At 40.5% G+C, this 17,511-nt stretch overlaps 1 protein-coding gene across 1 annotated transcript in view; it reads right to left on the reverse strand.

Moving 5' to 3' along the window:
* Positions 1 to 1,483: 1,483 nt before the first annotated feature.
* Myo5b (myosin VB) overlaps positions 1,484 to 17,511 on the reverse strand; it is a gene marked incomplete in the record, with an annotated part of 354,780 nt that continues 338,752 nt past the window's right edge. The window contains 6 exon segments of the mRNA XM_013510622.1: positions 1,484 to 1,835; positions 10,903 to 10,983; positions 12,286 to 12,460; positions 13,061 to 13,346; positions 14,656 to 14,806; positions 17,190 to 17,279. Coding sequence (XP_013366076.1) covers positions 1,683 to 1,835; positions 10,903 to 10,983; positions 12,286 to 12,460; positions 13,061 to 13,346; positions 14,656 to 14,806; positions 17,190 to 17,279 — 936 coding nt within the window.

Genomic DNA, 17,511 nt, shown 5'->3' on the forward strand with positions numbered 1-17,511 from the left:
CTGTAACTGAGACGGAAGGGAAGGCGGTGCTGTGGGACACCCAAGAGAAGCCAGGATCTTTAATGTGGACACAGAGATGATCTGATGACAGTTTATTTGGACATGACTGTTAGCAGGACCTGGGCCTTGTTCTGGCTCTAGCAGGTGAGAGAATGACCAAGGGCACTGAGCTGCACAGGCACAAGACATTACTGGTCAGGCCCATGTCTCCAGGAGCTTTCTAGGTTGGGCGGCTGAGTACAAGGCGGCACTGGTGGTGGTGGTAGGGTTATTCTACTTCTGACGTATGCAGCACTCTTATCTTCTTGATGTAATATGCAGGCTGTTCTTGACTGATTTGCGAACCATCTGTTCCTGTCATAGGAACACTATGTTATTAAATATGGGGAAGATATTAAAAAACGGATGGAAAAATATGTAGGACTTTCTATCGAATGATTGCTTTTCAACAGTCAAAAAAACCCTTAAAAAATCTAAAAGCAGCCAGTAAACATCTAGGTCTATTATATTATTACTGAATCATCTTTTAAAAATATTTTACAGTAAAGATACATTAGAAGGGGAAATTGGCCTAAGCCATTTTAGTCTCTCAAAACAAAAAAAAAAGCCCCAAACAAAACAAAAACCCTCCAACAAAACGAAACCCACAGATCTTAGAATAAATTAATGACCATGTTAAAATTATTTTTTAAAGGCTTTTTTTTAAAGCAAATAGAGTCAAAAAACCAAAGTCTGTTTAGCTCCTTATGTATCTTGGGTGTCTGGAATTAGTAGTACATTACATAATGCTCTTTCTTATGGGGGGGGTAGTGCTTTAAGAGATGAACAGCTTCACTCTGACTTGTTTAGTCTTACATCTTTAAATAAAACAAGTTATTATCTTTTCATATTTAGTATATATACTTTTTTTTGTTTTGCAAAGTTTTGCTGGACTTGGTAAGTGAATGGACTGCCACCTGAAACTACTACCACCTGACATCTGGGATAACATTTTTAGCTTCAATCTTCCATAAATCTAAGACTACACAAAAGAATTGTGCAATTATGGACTGTGTCTCTGAATTTTGCTTCAGAAATCAATTTTGACAATGTTTGGTCTGGAGGTCAACTATACCATTATGTCTGATTCACCAGTCATTAACATATACCTTTGAAAAGCTCAGAAGGCTTCAATCTAGATTTTGTTCTTAAAACATTTTCAGAAGCACATTTATGCTTATCATTTGTCAATCTGAGGAAACTGTCAGTATCTACCATTATCATGGCTATTTGTACCATTATTTGTTAAAAGTCCTATCAGGGCAATTGATATCACATTACTTTGATACTATTTTAATTTGGACATTTTCCAGTTATATGCAAAGATCAAAACTAGGCAGCTTCCATTTTATAGAACTGGCACCTTTTATGTGGCCACAGACATTATGGTGGCTGTAGGTTATGATGTGTATTTGTTTAGACTGAAATCAAACCTTAAAAAATCTTCCATATTTCAAGTGTTTTTATTCTGAGAGTAGATACAAAAATTAATGACAGATGTGTTTTATTCTTAATTCAGCACTCTCTCCATCTCTGATTTGATCCACTTTTACCAGATTTAACAGGTCCTAAGATTCACACAACTGCATATGTTTTCTTGCTGTGCTCAATGGAAACTGAGCTGATGCTGGAAAGATGCATCTTCAGACTTCATTGAGGAATTCTAGGTTGAGACATGCTGGAATGTGGATTGAGTCCATAGTCAGAGAAGATGGATTAAATGGAAACAAAACTGGAAACATGTGTTTGAAGTCTAACAGCAGTTGCTGAGGGTCATTCCGGTCTTGTAGTTGTGCCTGTAGGGAAGAATAATAACAGATGAATATTTAGTGCATAAAAGCAAGTTGGCATACAGGATAGGAAGATCTCTAAGATAATCAAGAGGGACTTTCAAGACCAGGAAAACATGGGGACCCTATCCCTGAGGTATTTAGTGGTGAGAGAAGCCCTCGTTTAGGCTTAGAGATCAGATGATTAAACATGCTTTCCAATTCTAGCACTATTTAAAATTTTGTTCTATATAAGGGAGAAGGTAAAAAAGGACAGGTGCAGGCCATGTGGTGAGGCACAGTAGTGAAGTGGTTAAGGTCATAGGCTCTAGAGGCACACAGCCTGAGCTCTCATCATGCCTCACCCTTGGCAAATTCTGAACCTGGTTTCCTCATCTGCAGAATGAAATGGGAAAGAGTAAAATTTCATAAATGGCAGATTAGGAAGTCTATGGGCAGTCCTTCCACTGAAGCAACTATTAAGTTGGAAAGAGTATTGTTATCAAATGTCTCAGTGTGGAGGACCACCTGGGCCACTTTCCTTGAAAAAGGAGCAATTGCCTCCATTTTGGCTGAGCCTGACCCTATTTCCACATTTTGATAAATACAGAACTGGCTGGGACTTTTCCTTATCCCTTCATCTGGCTTTAAGCAATGCATATGGGTCTAGCCAAGGTGCTGATGGTAATATTTGCAGATGGCAGGCAGGTTACACCCCAGAACTCCATTGCTCCCTTGAGTGAGCCAGGATGAGGCGGGATGTGTGAGCCAATGCTCCATGCATTGGGATAGAGGCCATGACTTCCTGGGGTTTCAAAGATTATACATCAGAGCTGAAGTACCAACCCCCAAACATTAGATATTATCTCAGTTATGTCATGCACATTACTCTTTCTGCATGTCCTTCTCTCTGCATTTGCAGAGGTGATTTCAGGCCTCCTACCTAGCCCAGCTCATGGTACTCACCTACTTCCCACGGTTCTCACAGACACTCATCCTCAAGCCACTCCCTTCTTCATGAATGAATGAGTAAAACCTGGGTTTGGACTTGGGTCAAAGCCTTTGTTCCAGATGGCCATCACTGTGGCTGGACTTAGGGCCCCTTGGCTCCCCATAACTACAAATATGCCTTAGTGTCTTTATTCTCACCATGGGTTGCACTGGAAGTGGTAGAGTGGAATTAACTTGCTAGAATTCCAATAACTTCCATGGGATTACAAATACAAACTTCCTGGGCCACAATGAGGACCAGGAAGGGCTCTTTACATCTCAGAATTCTGTAATTTGCTTAGAGACTTATTACAACCAGGAGACTGCTTGATGAAGGGAGAGGCTGACCTTTGCTGAGAAAGCACTGTATGTGAACCAGCTACTGTTGTCCCCCGGTCAGCCCCAGGAAGCTATGGGGATATAACTGCAGTTCCTGGAGCAGCTGGCTGGTACCAAGGAAGGCAAAAGGACCTTGCTTTCCAAAAATTTTGGATTGTGCATTTTGGTTCATCTGCTGGGCCCTAGCATAGATCTTGGGATGCAATGGCTAGTCCCAATAATGTCACCTGGAATACTTAAGAGAATAGATAGATCCTCTCTCCCTTTCCCCCTATTTGAAGCTAGATATTTTAGGAATATACAACAACCAAAATAAAACATTCACTAAAGGAGTTCATTAGGAGACCTGAAAGGATCAGGTAGGCAGAAAAAAGGACTGGTGAAATTGAAGATAAGGCAAATGAGGTGATCCAGCCTGAGAGGAAGAAAGAAAACAGAAGAGTGAAAATGAACAATGTCTGAGGAACCAAGTAGTAATATAGCAACATATATGTCACAGGATCACAGGAGTTGAGAAAGAGAGACAGATACAGAGACACAGAGAAAGACTGATTTAAATAATGCCCAAACATGTTTTAAATCTGATGAAATACATGTCTCTGTACATCCAAGAAGCTCAATTAATTCCAAGCAGGATGAACTCAAAGAAATTCACAATAAGACACATTATAGTCAAACTGTCAATAACCAATAATGAGGAATTTTCATAGCAATAAGAGAGAAGTGACTTGTCACAAGAGATCCTTCAAAAAGATTAAACAACTGGTTCTTCATTAGAAGCATGGAGTCTAGGAAGCCACGGTATGGCATAAAATACTGAAAGGAAAATTATTGTCAGCTGGGAATTGTGTATCTAGTTAATTGTGCATCTTCAAGAATGAAGATGAAGCTAGGCAGGGTAGTGCATGCCTATAATCCCAGCACTCTGGGAGACGGAGGCAGGAGAATTGCAAGTTTGAACCTGGCATAGGCAATTTAATAATGACTTAGAACTTGTCTCAAAATAAAAAATCAAAAAGGCCTGGGAATGTAGCTCAGTGTAAAGCCCCTGGCCTCAATCCCCAGTACGGAAAAAAAGAGATAAAATTAAATCATTTCCTAGAGACAAAGGACATTACATTTTGACTAAAGATTCACTCCATCAAGAACAAGAAACATACATGCACCTAGCAACAGAGCTCCAAAATATATAAAGTAAAATCAACACAGTGGGAGGGAGAAACAGTTCTCCAATAATGGCTGGATACTTCAATTTCCCACTTTGAATAATGGGTAGTGCTATGGTTTGTGTCTAGATGTCCCCTTAAAGCCTCATATGGTCAGAGATAGGGCTTTTCCAGAGATAGCTGGATCTAGTGGGTGTGATGCTGGAATTTCCGGTGTGTGACTAGTAAACTAGTCCACTGATTGAGCTGGCATAGTTTTGGGTGTGGGTAGTTGGAAGGCCTACCCTGGGTGTGGGTGGCAACACCCAAAGAGTTGATAGACTGAAGGGATAAAAGGGAGAGGCAGACTGCTGCCTGCTGCTCGCTGCTTTGCTGCCTTCTGCCTGCTCTACAATGCCATGGACTGTCTTTCCTCTGCAGTGCTCCTCTGCCATGCCACCCTGACTTGGATGCAGACAGCTTGGGACTGAAATGTCTATAAACTGTAAGCTGAAATAAATCTTTCCTCCTTTAACTTTGGGTGTTGGATGTTTTGTCTCAAAAATGAAAAAAGCGACTAACAGGTAAATTAACAAGACAGAAAGTTCAAACAAACAGGCCATGAACAATACTATAAATCAGTTAGGCCTAACAGACATTTACAGAACCATCCACTCCAGAGCAGAACACACATTTTTAGCATCCATGGAACATTTTCCAGGACAGACCATAGATTACACAAAATAGCCTTAGTAAACTTAAGATTGAAATCCTACAAAACATTCTTTTCTGACTGATATGAAATGAGACTAGAAAAGAATAAAGGAAAACTGGAAAATCAATACTGATGTTGAAATTAATATGTTCCTAAATAGCTAATGGGTCAAAGAAATCAGAACAGGGCAAGAGAAGTTATACAAGTCAAAGTTAAAGTAAACACTCATGGGATGTGGTGAAAGTGACACTGAGATAAATTTATAACTTTTACATGCCTACATTAAAAAAGATTTCAAATCAATAACCTATCTGACTACCTTACGGAACTAAAAAAAGAAAAGCAAACAAAACCCCAAGCAAGCAGAAAGCAGGAAATAAAAAAGGCTGAATTCAGAAATTAAATTACTGAAGTTAGAAATGAAAGTGAGGCCATCACTATCAATTTTACCGAAATTAAAAAGAATTAAAGAGAATTCTAAGAATTTTACACCAACAAATTGGATAACCTGGCTGAAATGGACAAAATCCTAGTAACGAACAATCGAAACTGACTCAAGAAGAAACAGAAAACCTGACTACATCTACAAGTAAGGAGACTGAGTAATTTACTATCTCCCAACAACAACAAAAAGCATAAGATCAGATATCTTCAGTAGCAAATTCTCCTAAACATTTAAAATAGCTGTACTTCTTCTCAAATTCTTCCCAAAATACTGAATAAGAGAGAATATTTCCTAAATCATTCTGAAGCTAGAAAGCTAAAGCCAGGCAAAGACTCTGGAAAATATCATACACAAAATAAGCCAGACACCAAGTGATAAATATATAATTATATTTACGTGAAACACCTAGAATGGGTAAATTCAGAGACAGAGTAGAAAAGAGGTGATCAGGTGCTGGGGAAGGAGAAATAGGAAGTTACTGTTCAAATGGAGAGAGTTTCTGTTCAGGATGAAGAAAAACAATAGTGGAGATAGTTATACAATATTGCTGATACACAGTGTCACTGAATTGTACATGTAGAAATGGCTAGCATGGTAAAACACTGCTATAATTTGGATCTGAAATGTCTCCGAAAGGCCCCTGTGTTAAAGGTATGGCTTTTACCTTTAATGCTTGCTATTGGGAGGCGGTGGAACTTGCAGGAACTGGAGCAAAGCAAAAAGAAGTTAGGCCACTGGGGGCAGGCCTTTGAAGGGGACACCAGAACTCCTTGTCTCTCTCACTTCACTGCCATGAGGTGAAGCCATAATGTACTGTGTAGTCACAGGTCCAAAGCAACAGGGCTAAGTGACCAGAACTAAAATCATGTGAAAGTGTGAACCAAAATAAACCTTTCCTTACAGTAACAGGAGCCAACACAAATACAAATAGCATGGAGAAAGGTTTCCCTTCTCATAAGGCTGCAAGGCTCAAAAGAATTAGCATGTGTGAAACACTGAATACAGTTGTTAACATATGGTATAGATGCTCCACTTGTTATTATTAACCTTGTGGTATGTGTCTGTTTTTTCTGCCTGTGCACTGACCATTAATGTCTGCACTGTGCAGGTAGAAATTAGACTTCTACAAAAGTCATTGAACTGTTCATGTATTACCAAGAATAAAATCGATATACCTTGATTTCATGAAAATACAGGTCATTTGATACTAGCATAAGATAAGACAAATGGTTTCCTCTTTGGGACAACACACTACTTTGCTGCCAACAATAAAAACATTTTCAAGCTTAGTTATTAGTCAGTTGGGGTCTGTGATAGCATGATGTGAACATTAAAAGAGTTTGGGTGGCCCTGCTGCTGTGGCCTGATAGTTGCACCTCACATTGTCACTCTCTTGGGCTGGCTTTGCTCATTCCTGTAACCTCCTTCAGCAGATATTCCACATTCCTGTCTCTTTCAACTCTCTGGGTTCTCCAATGCAGCTTCAGCTTCACTTTCACAGCTTCATGCACTGCCTTCTCAGCAGGGATTCTAACTCTATCAAACATTGCTGCCTGCAGGGATTCTAAACCTGTGAAACTCTGCCTGGTTTCCCAAGCCCTCCTTTGAAATCTCAGTGGAATAGTCCCTGACCCCACAACTCTTCATTCTGCGTGCTTGCTAAACCAGCATCATGTGGAGGACACTGATGTCCATCACCAGCTCAAGCAGTATCCAGGCCCCATTGGCTGCTGCTGCTGTGGTTTCTGAGTACCTGGACAGCTGAAGAAAACATTCCCTAGGCATTCCCTGCCTGAGCAAAGGGCCTAGGGGCTCTCTTCTCAAATAATAGGCTTATACTTTTATATCCTTGAACCTGTGATGGGTGGGGTCTTGGTGATTTCTGAGAAGCCCTCAAGGCATCTTCTTGTCCTGGTGCAAAGTACTTGGGTTATTTTAGTCTTCCAGCTTTCTTCTAGTCTTCTCAATAACCAACCCTCCCACTTTAAATATGCTGTTTTAGAGGACAAAATGGAAGCTTTTCAAATATTTTCCCTGTTTTTTGCTTCTGATTCTCACTGTAAATCTGGCTAAACATAGCCAGCAATACTTATACTACTGCTTGAATGTTATGCTGCTTTGAAATTTCCTCCCCCAGATCACTTAGCTTGTCACTTTTAAACTCAGCTTCACCCAAGGTTTTAAGGCATGAACAAAAAGTAGACCTATTCTTTCCCGGAATGCATAATGTGTGCCCTCTAGTCCAATTCCAAATAGAATTCTCCTGTACACCTGATACCCCATGAACACAGTCTTTAGTGTCTACATTCCTATCACCCTTCTGGTCTTCTGAGCCCCCAGAAGAACTGGCTGTTAAGCTCTGCTTATAGCATTCCAGCATTTTCCTAGCCAGCTTTTCCAAATACCTCCTACAGACCAGTCCCAAAGGCTTTTGAACCTCATGGCCACATACAGTCACACCGATAACCCTACTTTTCTGGTACCAGCTTTCTGGATTAGTTAACTTTCTGTCACTGTGACAAAACCAGAAAAGATTTACTTTGACTCACAGTTTCAGAGGTATCAGTCAGTGGCTGGCTAGCTCTGTTGTTTCAGGTCACCAGAAACATCATGGCAGAAGAAAGCCACTCACCTCATAGACAGGAAGCAGAGGAGGGTGAGACAGCCTAAGAAGTCATACCCTTCAAAGGTACACCCACAATGACCTACTTCTTCCAACTAGGTCCACCTCCTAAAAAGCCCATTTAGCTATGAAACTATCAATTGGTTAAAAGCATTCTCACAATCCAATCACCTCTCTGGGCCACTCTTAATTCAATCAAGTTAACAATCAAAATTAACTGTCATAGGCTATAACTTTTTAGAGGTTTCATCATTTCCCTATTTTAGAGATGAGACAACCAAGACATACTAATCTGCTCACCTCCTGTAGGAGTCAGCTGTTACACTCAGACCATTTCTGTTTTTCTTAAGGCTTGAAATAGGAGCTGTGGTCAGTAAATAGATGGTAGCATTTGAAAAGTGCTGGGAAACAGGCTTACAGAAGGAAATCAGTTTGAATGCAGGATTATGAGGTGGTTTTATAATACAGCAGAACCTCAAACTGTCCAGGTTTTCTTAAGGTACCTAGGTAATGAGTGGAAAGTTGTCCTTACATTCTCAGGTACTAATCACAAAATACTCATATTTAGGATCTTAAAAGATGGGCTAAATTTTAAAGTAATTTTAGTAGTTTTAGAGAATAATTTGAAATAACAAGGAGCAAAGTTTAGAAGACATAAGGATATTTAGTGAGGAATAACCAACACACCTCACTAAATCAAGCCATGGAGAGGCCTCACAGCAGAACCACTCCGGGATTGGTGACTGCTCACACTCAGCCCACTCTGAACTTTGCTATGTTTGTTACAGAAATGTTTCACACAACATGTAGAAGTGTACACAAAAATGTAAAGTGGTGGGAGACACTGGAAAAAAAATCATCCTGAGAGTCCTTAAGCTCCTTTCACTTCTTTATATTCGGTATATCTCTAGGCTCTACTATCTAAAGGGCTTGAAAAAATTGTAAAAGTTTTGGACAACAGTATAGCAGGATGAGATGCCATATATAGTGGTGCACACCTATAATCTCAGCACTGAAGGACACTGAAGCAGGAGGATCACAAGTTTGAATTTTACCTGGGCAACTTAGAGAGGGTCTGTCTCAAAATATAAAATAGAAAGAACCAGGGATGTAGCTTAGTATGAAGGCCCTGGATTCAATCCTTAGTACTGAAAAAAATTACTTCAATTTTTAGCTGGCACACAAAAATTGTACATATTTATGAAATACTGTTCCATGTGATGTTTCGACACATTCAAATCTACATGTTTAAAGGTCAGTATATACTGCACATACTGGTCTGCTTCAACAAGAGAATTTTTGGCACATGTGTTAAGGTGTAGGAGAGTGGGATTGATTGTTTTCTATTTCCTCTGAACCCTGTATGGGGAAAACAGAACAAACTATAGCTGGAAAAAAAAATCGCCAGACACTGAGATTACTATCTAAAGAAGACTTAGGATCTGACTGTTCATATTTTCACCCTTAACTCTCCATGACATTTTTCCTTTGTCCTTACTTTGTTAAACCTGCAGTCTGAGTTGGTATATACTTGTTCACCTGAATTCTCTTGAAAACCATGCTGTTAGCAGTTTATAATGTTATGGTTCTCCCTTTGACGTGTCTCAGACATTCAACAAAGAGTAAGACGTTCTAAACTTGCATTTTTGCAAGCTTCAGTCATTTATCAACCTTCCATAAAGATCAGTCTGTGCTCAGGGCCCCGTATCAGTGGCTGTTCTTCTGTTATCCCACTTGTCCTCCCTGTTCACCTGCTGCCTCTGTTTGTTTCTTAACTGGGTCCTTTCAGTCAGCATCTTCCTGTGCCCCATGAGATGCCTGTGTGGTGACTCTCTGCCCACTTCTTCCAGTGGGATGCATCTTAACTCCTGGCATTTCCCCATTGTCCTTAAGAGAATAACCGACCTTCAGTCTGACTTGGCGCCCATTCCTTCAACTTTGCCTTCTGTTCTCTATCTAGACACAAAGGTTAAAGTCATGTATTCTTTACTAAAGCTCTTTCCACATTCAGGGACCCTTTCTAAATCTCTGAATCTCTACACTGAAGTATGGTAAGGGATGCTGAATGAAGTCCCAAGTATTTCAAAGGACAGCTTTTTATATGAAAGCCTGTGTTTCCTTCAGATTCTTCAGTGTCTTTGATCAGCTCCTCTTCTGTTCCCTTTCTCTTGACTCTTCTTATCCTTGTTTCATGCTGGTCTTACTTCACTGGTTACCACCTCTCTGGAAAGCGTTCCCATTGTGTAACTGTAACATGCTATGTTCTGAGTTATCACTCGATACTGTTAGCCACTGTGACACACAAAGGCTAGGTACCCAGCCCAAATTACCTGGGGCTCAGGTTAAGCTTATCTTTAAGTAAAAATTTTCATCTTAAGGCAGACTTAAATACTCATTAGCCTAATGTGTCTTCTTCTAAGCATATTCCTAAGGGCAACAATTACAAGTCTTAAAGGCAAGATTTAAGAGTTCAAATTGTTTTCTTAAAGAACATTTCTTATTTCATTTATAGGCAAGGTTGATACTTTTGCTTTTTAAATTCCTTTTGGTGCCTTAGTTCAGTAACATGCTGGCAATAAAATACTCAGACTATGTCTAAAATTTGAGAGGCAGAGTTATAAAAGTTCAGACCTCTCTGTGTGTCTACAGTCATATGTTATTCATGGGTGACAGGGGTCATGTTTATTTAAGTAGAAGGCCTAGGAATATAAGGCTTTATAGCACATATATAACCAGTATTTTATTAGTAAAGAGAAGGTTAAAAGCTACATTTTCAAGTTCCTTTGCAGTTTTAGGTTAGGACTCTTATAAAAATTCATTTATATTTTAAAACTCACCTGGATTGTTCGTATAAAAGACACTGTTACTCGTTCTTCAAATTCGTTCAGGGGAGTATAAAGGTTTAAAATTTTGACAATCTGTTGGAATGAAAACAAAGTTTAGCATAGAGCTAAATGAGAAGCAGTCAACTTTTGAACTTTAAGAGATTATATAACATTGGTACAAAGTGTACAATCCTCTATAGGCAGGACCTACAAAGTAGATGAAGCAGACTGACATTGTACCTGGTAGGTTTAAGCTTCTTCACTACCTGTGTGTCTGCCTGTCCCTTCCCCTGTGCTTGGTGACTTGTAAATAAAGAGAAGTATAGAAAACTGTTACCTGAAATCCTCAACCACTTATCTATAAATAATTGAAGAGTTTCTTCCAAAAAGAACTGGGGATCTTATATTAGGTGAGAAAGGTCTTATTTAACAACACCTAATTACCCTTACACCCTCTTCTCCCCATTAAAAATTCTTTTACACATGTAATTTTCGTATTTGAAGTGGAGGTAGTCTTTTTTCTGCCTACCAATTGTTGGATGGAAGTAGCTTGTCCCAGTGCAAAGCCAGCTGCATTTCAGAAATAAACTCATGAAAGTAAATATATATTTAAAAGTGGGGAGAAGTTGGAAAACTTTCAATACATTTACAGGCAGAAGCAGTTTTATTAAGAGTTTGATAATATATCTTTCAATAGTTATTGGAGGAGGTAGCAACTAACTACTGTACTAAGTTTGGAGTTGGCTGTTCCTAGGTGCTGGTTGGGGAGAAGATGCATTTAGTTTGGAAATCTGATTTCCTCGTACTGGTCTTCATGGCTCATTTCCAAATAGGTGCACTTATAACAGAGGGCAAGGTCTACCTGCCTGTGAATTTATATATATATTTTTACAATGGTAATACATCTGCAAACAAGTAGTAATATAAATACAATGGGGCACTTAAATATCTCCAATGATTTATTATAAACCAATATGAATCATCAGTGAAAATATGACCATATTGAAATTATAATGCTAAAGAAAGCAAATAATTATAAAAAAGCAAATGCCTGATGCTGACTATTTCAGAATTTTAAAAAAATTTCTAGGTAAGAAACAATCTAGAATTCACTGTTTAAAAAAAGTTCTTTCTTAGGCTTGATGTATTATGGCTTTGCTACTTTCTTTTGCAAGACAGCAAGAAGGATATGAGAATTATGGGAAACAGCTCACAGAGCAGGGCTCATCAGGGTTCATCAGGAACATCCCGTCAATGGCACCCTCACAAGTGTGTCAGTAAGGTACACACAGGCCAGGAGAGAGCACTAAGAAGAACCACTGGGAGGAGCAGATTGGAACAGAAGTGGGGCTTACCTCAAGTACTATGGCTGCCAGAGGCCTAGCATAACCATACCTGCTGGGTGCTGAGGGAGGTACACAGAGAGCAGATGGCCTCTGCATCCTCACGAGTTTTCTTCTTCAACTGCAGGAGTTGGGCTGCCTGGATCAGAGGTTCCATGGTCTGAACTGCTCCACTCTGGTGAAGGTTTCTTCCTCGAAGCCACTCTTCAAGTTGGCTTATGTTGTACCTTAGCCATAGGTTAAAGTAATTTATTGGCACAAGAACATAGGTAAAAAGTAATTTATTGGCTGTGTTTCTCAGGCCCATCGCAACTCCTATCATCATTCTCTTCATTTTAATTATCTCACATGGCTAGAAGCTTGAGAAGTGCTTAGCACTTGGTTAACTATTTGTTGAATGAAGAATGAAAAAATGAATGGGTGCTTACAATTAAATAAAGATTAAATACCTGACATGTCTATATAAATTAATTAGGGGGAGGCGTTACATATACTTACTTAAAAAAACTTGCATTTAATGTCACAAACCCATTTATACTTCTGTGTGAGCCTTCACGCCTCTTAACTCATCGATTGCCCTCTGACCTAGCCATACTGATCTAATTTCTAGAACATGTAATCTTCTTTAAGCTTTGATTTGTTTCCTAAGTTATCATCTCAGCTTTGATGAATTTTACCAACCAATAAAAAGGAGATGGAGATTTGAGTCACATTCTGTGACAAGGACAAAGTTAGACTCGGACTTGACTTCTGGAGACAAATGCCTTGTGTTCTGATCCCAGCTAGTGTTGGGCCCACTCTGTGTGTTGGAGTGAGGCACTGCTCACCTGAGCTGCATCCCCGTGCTCCAAGAGCAGACGTCCTTCCGCAGGAGGAGGTTGTTGAGAGTCACTGCATTGATCATGTAGAAGAGCTGTTTGAACACCTGCAGGATGATCTCAGGATCCAGGCCCTGGTCACACATCACCGTATGAAAGGAATTCATCTGGTGGATGATGGCCTCCAGGCAGTATGAGTTATCCCCATCTACCATACTAGAGGAGCGCTTCCGGTAGCCTGTTGGCTTCACACCAGACAGACCCTGAATGCTTTCATTTTCCAGCATGGCGGAAACTGAAAGAAAAGCATGGTTCCCCTTAAGCAAGCTCTGCAACTGGACCACTCAGATCAGAAAGTACCAGGGGCTTTAGCAATGATATATTGCAGAGGTACAATGTTGACACCCTCAGGAATTTACATTTGACCAAAAATTTCTAATGTGTTGGACTCTGTACGGAATAGTTTTGGTCCATATTTTCACTTAAATTTATTGGTGATGGGACAAAGATAATGCATATGTATGAATTTGATTCTGTACTGTCTGCTGAGTAATTTGAGAACTGAGCAATTTGCATGTAGCTATGGCCCTGCCACTACATCAATATTAGCTTAGTAAGTCCAGTTTACTTACTGAGCAGCATTTAACTGTGTGCCAGGTACTTTATGTGTAGTACTTCTTTTAATAATCCAGTGATCTGGTGAGGTACTATGTATTTTACTGATGAGCAAATTGAGGCATAAAGTAATATGCCTATAGTGATGGTGCTAGGAAGTGGCAGGGCCAGGATCTTAAGCTAGATCTGACTCCAGAATTGGTGTTACCAACCATTACATTATTGTGAGTTCTGAAGTATCTCCAGCTTGATGCCAATAGAAGAGCCTGCCAGAGAGGCAGGATTTGGAATGACCTCCTCCCAAGAGATACCCTTCTGGATTGGCCCTACTTAGAATTCACCCATAACCTACTTGTGCTGTAAGAATGAGGAGAAGGCATTACACGTAAGTTGAAGTTATGTGTAATAACTCCCCGCTCCCCAGCCTTCACAGGGCATAATGAGTGATGTGCAGATGTGCTACCTTTAACTGACAACGTAACTGCCTTGATTTTCCATTCTGATTTCATGTTGAGTGCCCAAGTGCACTTCCTGCTTTGTACAAAGTATGTGTGTTCAGTAAATGTTATTGCCTGAGTGCTTACTGCTGTGTTCTCTCACATGAACCACATGCTTTCTTTTCTTCAGAATTAAGCACATAATGGATGAAAGGATTACACTTTTTTTACTGTATATGGATTTTTTACTTTTTGAGAATTTACTACTTGCTGAAATTGCTTTGGGAAAAATAATAAAATGTACTATAGAAAAAGAGATAAAGGAAAAAATCATATTACTATGCTTCCATAATGTATTTTTTATGGGATGGTTTTGAAAATTTCACAGTTTATTTAGGTATGGTGAGAATACCGACTTATGCCTTCAATGAGAAAGCCTAGCTTTGTGGAGGCCATGGCTAATTTATTTAGCTCCCAGAGGCAGGAGAGCTTACCACAGCTACCTCTCCTTCCAGGCCCCAGGACAAGTGCTAGAAGTCTGTGCCCGCTTACCTATCATAGGTTGCAGCAAACCCTCGGCGATTTTAATGAGCTGTTGGTAGATCTGAATGGAAAGGTCACTCAGCACCTGGCGGTATTCAGTGAGGTCAAAGTTCTTAAGACAGTGCTCATTCTGCTTCGCAGTGTTTTGGGTCATGAAGCCCTGTAGAGGAGAGGTTTGCGTCTCTGAGATTCTATGATCTCCTGGGCTCAGAACAACTTCAGAGGCTCTGTTCATGTTATGGTTTATACCTAGATGTCCTCCTTAAAGTTTCATGCACTCATAAGTGGGGCTTTTGGGAGGTGATTGGATCATGGGGACATGGTACTTATCAATGAATCAGTCCATGGATGAGTTGATAGCCAAAGGTGATGTGGGAGGTGAAGCCTGGTGGGAGGAGGGCAGGTCGCTGGAGGCCTGGAAGGGTCTATCTCCTTCCCTCCTCCCTTGATCTCTCTCTGCTTCCCACTGCCATGCCATGAGCTGTGTCTCCTCTGCTATGTTGCCTGGCCTTGGAGCCAGGTGCCTATGAACTGAAACCTCTACAGACTGTGAGCCAAAAAACAAAAACCTCTCATCCTTTAATTTGCAGGTGTCAAGTACTGTATTTCAGAGATGAGAAAAGTAAGAAAAGTCAGGTTAGTAATCCCCAGGCACTCCCTACTTATAAGATGTTCTACAAAATCCTATCAGTTTTCAAAGCCTTGATGATAGCCCTTGAACTTAAAAGGCAGTGCAAAAAACTCACTCAACAAGATAGAGAAGTCAGAACTGTCTAATGAAAAAGGCCTAAGTCATGGAGTCCAAATCCCTGAAGTAAAGTGATTTCCTTAAAGTACCAAAATGTAGGTTGGTACCAGGTCAGAGAAAGGAGATCCATGCTTTCTGTGGTCCCCATTCAGGTTATCAAAAATGTTAGTGTACACAAAGCCCTTAAATGAGTATGACTGTGGGCCAGATTATACATGCGTAAATGAGACACTTTATATGGGTTCTATCACTGAGTATCAAAAATAACAGAGTAAGTGAACTGATTTCATAGGATAGCACTGTGTCCTCCTAGATTTCTATGTTAGCTGGATGAAATAACATATTAAGTTAGAAGAAAAAGGAAAGGACTCATTGACCAATGTTCTTTTTATTCAGGCCAAGGGGGACCAATAGCAGCTAGAAAGATCAGTGCTTTCAAAAAGGTGACCATCCCTAGCAAAGCCTCTTGCACTGCGCCAAGGTATAAAGCAGTTTTTAATATAACAAAAGCAAGAGGAATAAGGAGTAACTGTGGTTGCTAAGATAGTCTTTCATTCTTTTTCATTAGACTCCCCAGACCTGGTTATACACTGGTTAAAGTCTTGTCTGAGAACACCAGCACATGGAACAATAATCTACATTTTACACAGAATATATGTTAACACTGGATAAGGCGATAAATCTCAGTGAAATAACATTAAATGTCACTCTTCATCTAAAGTAAGAATAATTTGTGTCACAGTTACACAACAGAAGGCCATTTCTTCCACCTTAACCTGTCCCTTTCAGAACTAAAGCACATGATCAAACTCAGGTTATGATTTCAAAGAGAACTGTTAAATCAAGCCAGCATCCAAAGAAGGTAAGACTGACTGGGCTGGCATCTCCTTGTAGTGTCTCATAGAGGAGAGTGTCAAAATTTGTTTTGGCATAACAGATAGAACAAATTTCTAAAAATTGTTGTGTGGTGCTCATCTACACTACATCTTGACTGTGGGAAGTGTGGATAGTGAGATATGTGAACACAAGGAGAGAAAGGGAAGTAGAGGAGACCTGCAGGGACCTGGGAGTGGGCAGGGCTGCAGCCAGCGAGGCTCTCACTGGAGACACTAGGTGGAAAGCACACCATTTATTACAAGGTCACCAGGCTGAATGCAGAGCATAGGGGAGAGGCTTTTGGGGACCAGAATCAAGGAGGGGGAGTTCTAGATAGAGCTGGGCCCCAAAGGTCCAGAGAGGAACATGAAATGAAGGTATCAGTTGCCCCAAGACAAATCTGAAATCACTGGACAAGGAATCAAGTTTGGTTGGAAGCATGAAGCTGGGCCTCAAGGTCAGTTTACACTAATGTAGTTCTGATTAGGGGCTGCCTTCTTTACCTGTGACTATCTTTACCTGGCCTGTATAGGACAAACTAATCAGCTGACTTAGGATATAGTCTGACACACTAATCAACTCAGCTTTCTTCCAGCATTCAGGGACGTGGGCTCTTTTAGGATGGCTTCAGAAATGTAAGATCATTAGGGTTTCCCTGGAGAATACCAGCGGCACTCTGACAATGGGTAGATTAAGCAAACTAACTTTCCAATCAATTCTACTTACTTAAGGGTGCTTTTCAGGGACCCTTGGAATGATCAAAGCCACCTGGAACTAGGTCTCCTGTGGCTTCCAGTCACCAGGGATGATAAGGCAGGCCCACAGTCTGAGGTCCCAGAAGGTGCTCCAACGACCTTACATCATCTTCTTAGGGGATTCAGAGCAGGGATGCCTTCTGGGAGCCCATCTCAGCACTCACCTCATCGCCACTGTACTGCTTCAAACAGTGAAGGAGGCGGCAGGTATTGGATAACCAGAACGTTGTCATCTCAAAGTCGTCGTTGTGTTTCTGTGAGAAGAAACAAAGATCCCCAGGAATGAGTAAGTGGTTCCTGTCAGGTGAGATGCTCACTCTATCCCTATCTTCCCGTGTCTCCCACTGTTGCCTAGCACCCCCCGCAGCCCTGACTGGCAGGGCTCCTGCAGTCAGAGAGGACCTCTCACTGAGAAGTTGTATGCCTGTTCTTCCACTCAAGGAACAGTGCGTACAACCCCATCTGTTCCCCTGACCAATGATGCGT

The sequence above is a fragment of the Chinchilla lanigera genome, unplaced genomic scaffold, assembly GCF_000276665.1.
Source record: "Chinchilla lanigera isolate Chin_1 unplaced genomic scaffold, ChiLan1.0 scaffold00001, whole genome shotgun sequence".
Taxonomy (NCBI): domain Eukaryota; kingdom Metazoa; phylum Chordata; class Mammalia; order Rodentia; family Chinchillidae; genus Chinchilla; species Chinchilla lanigera.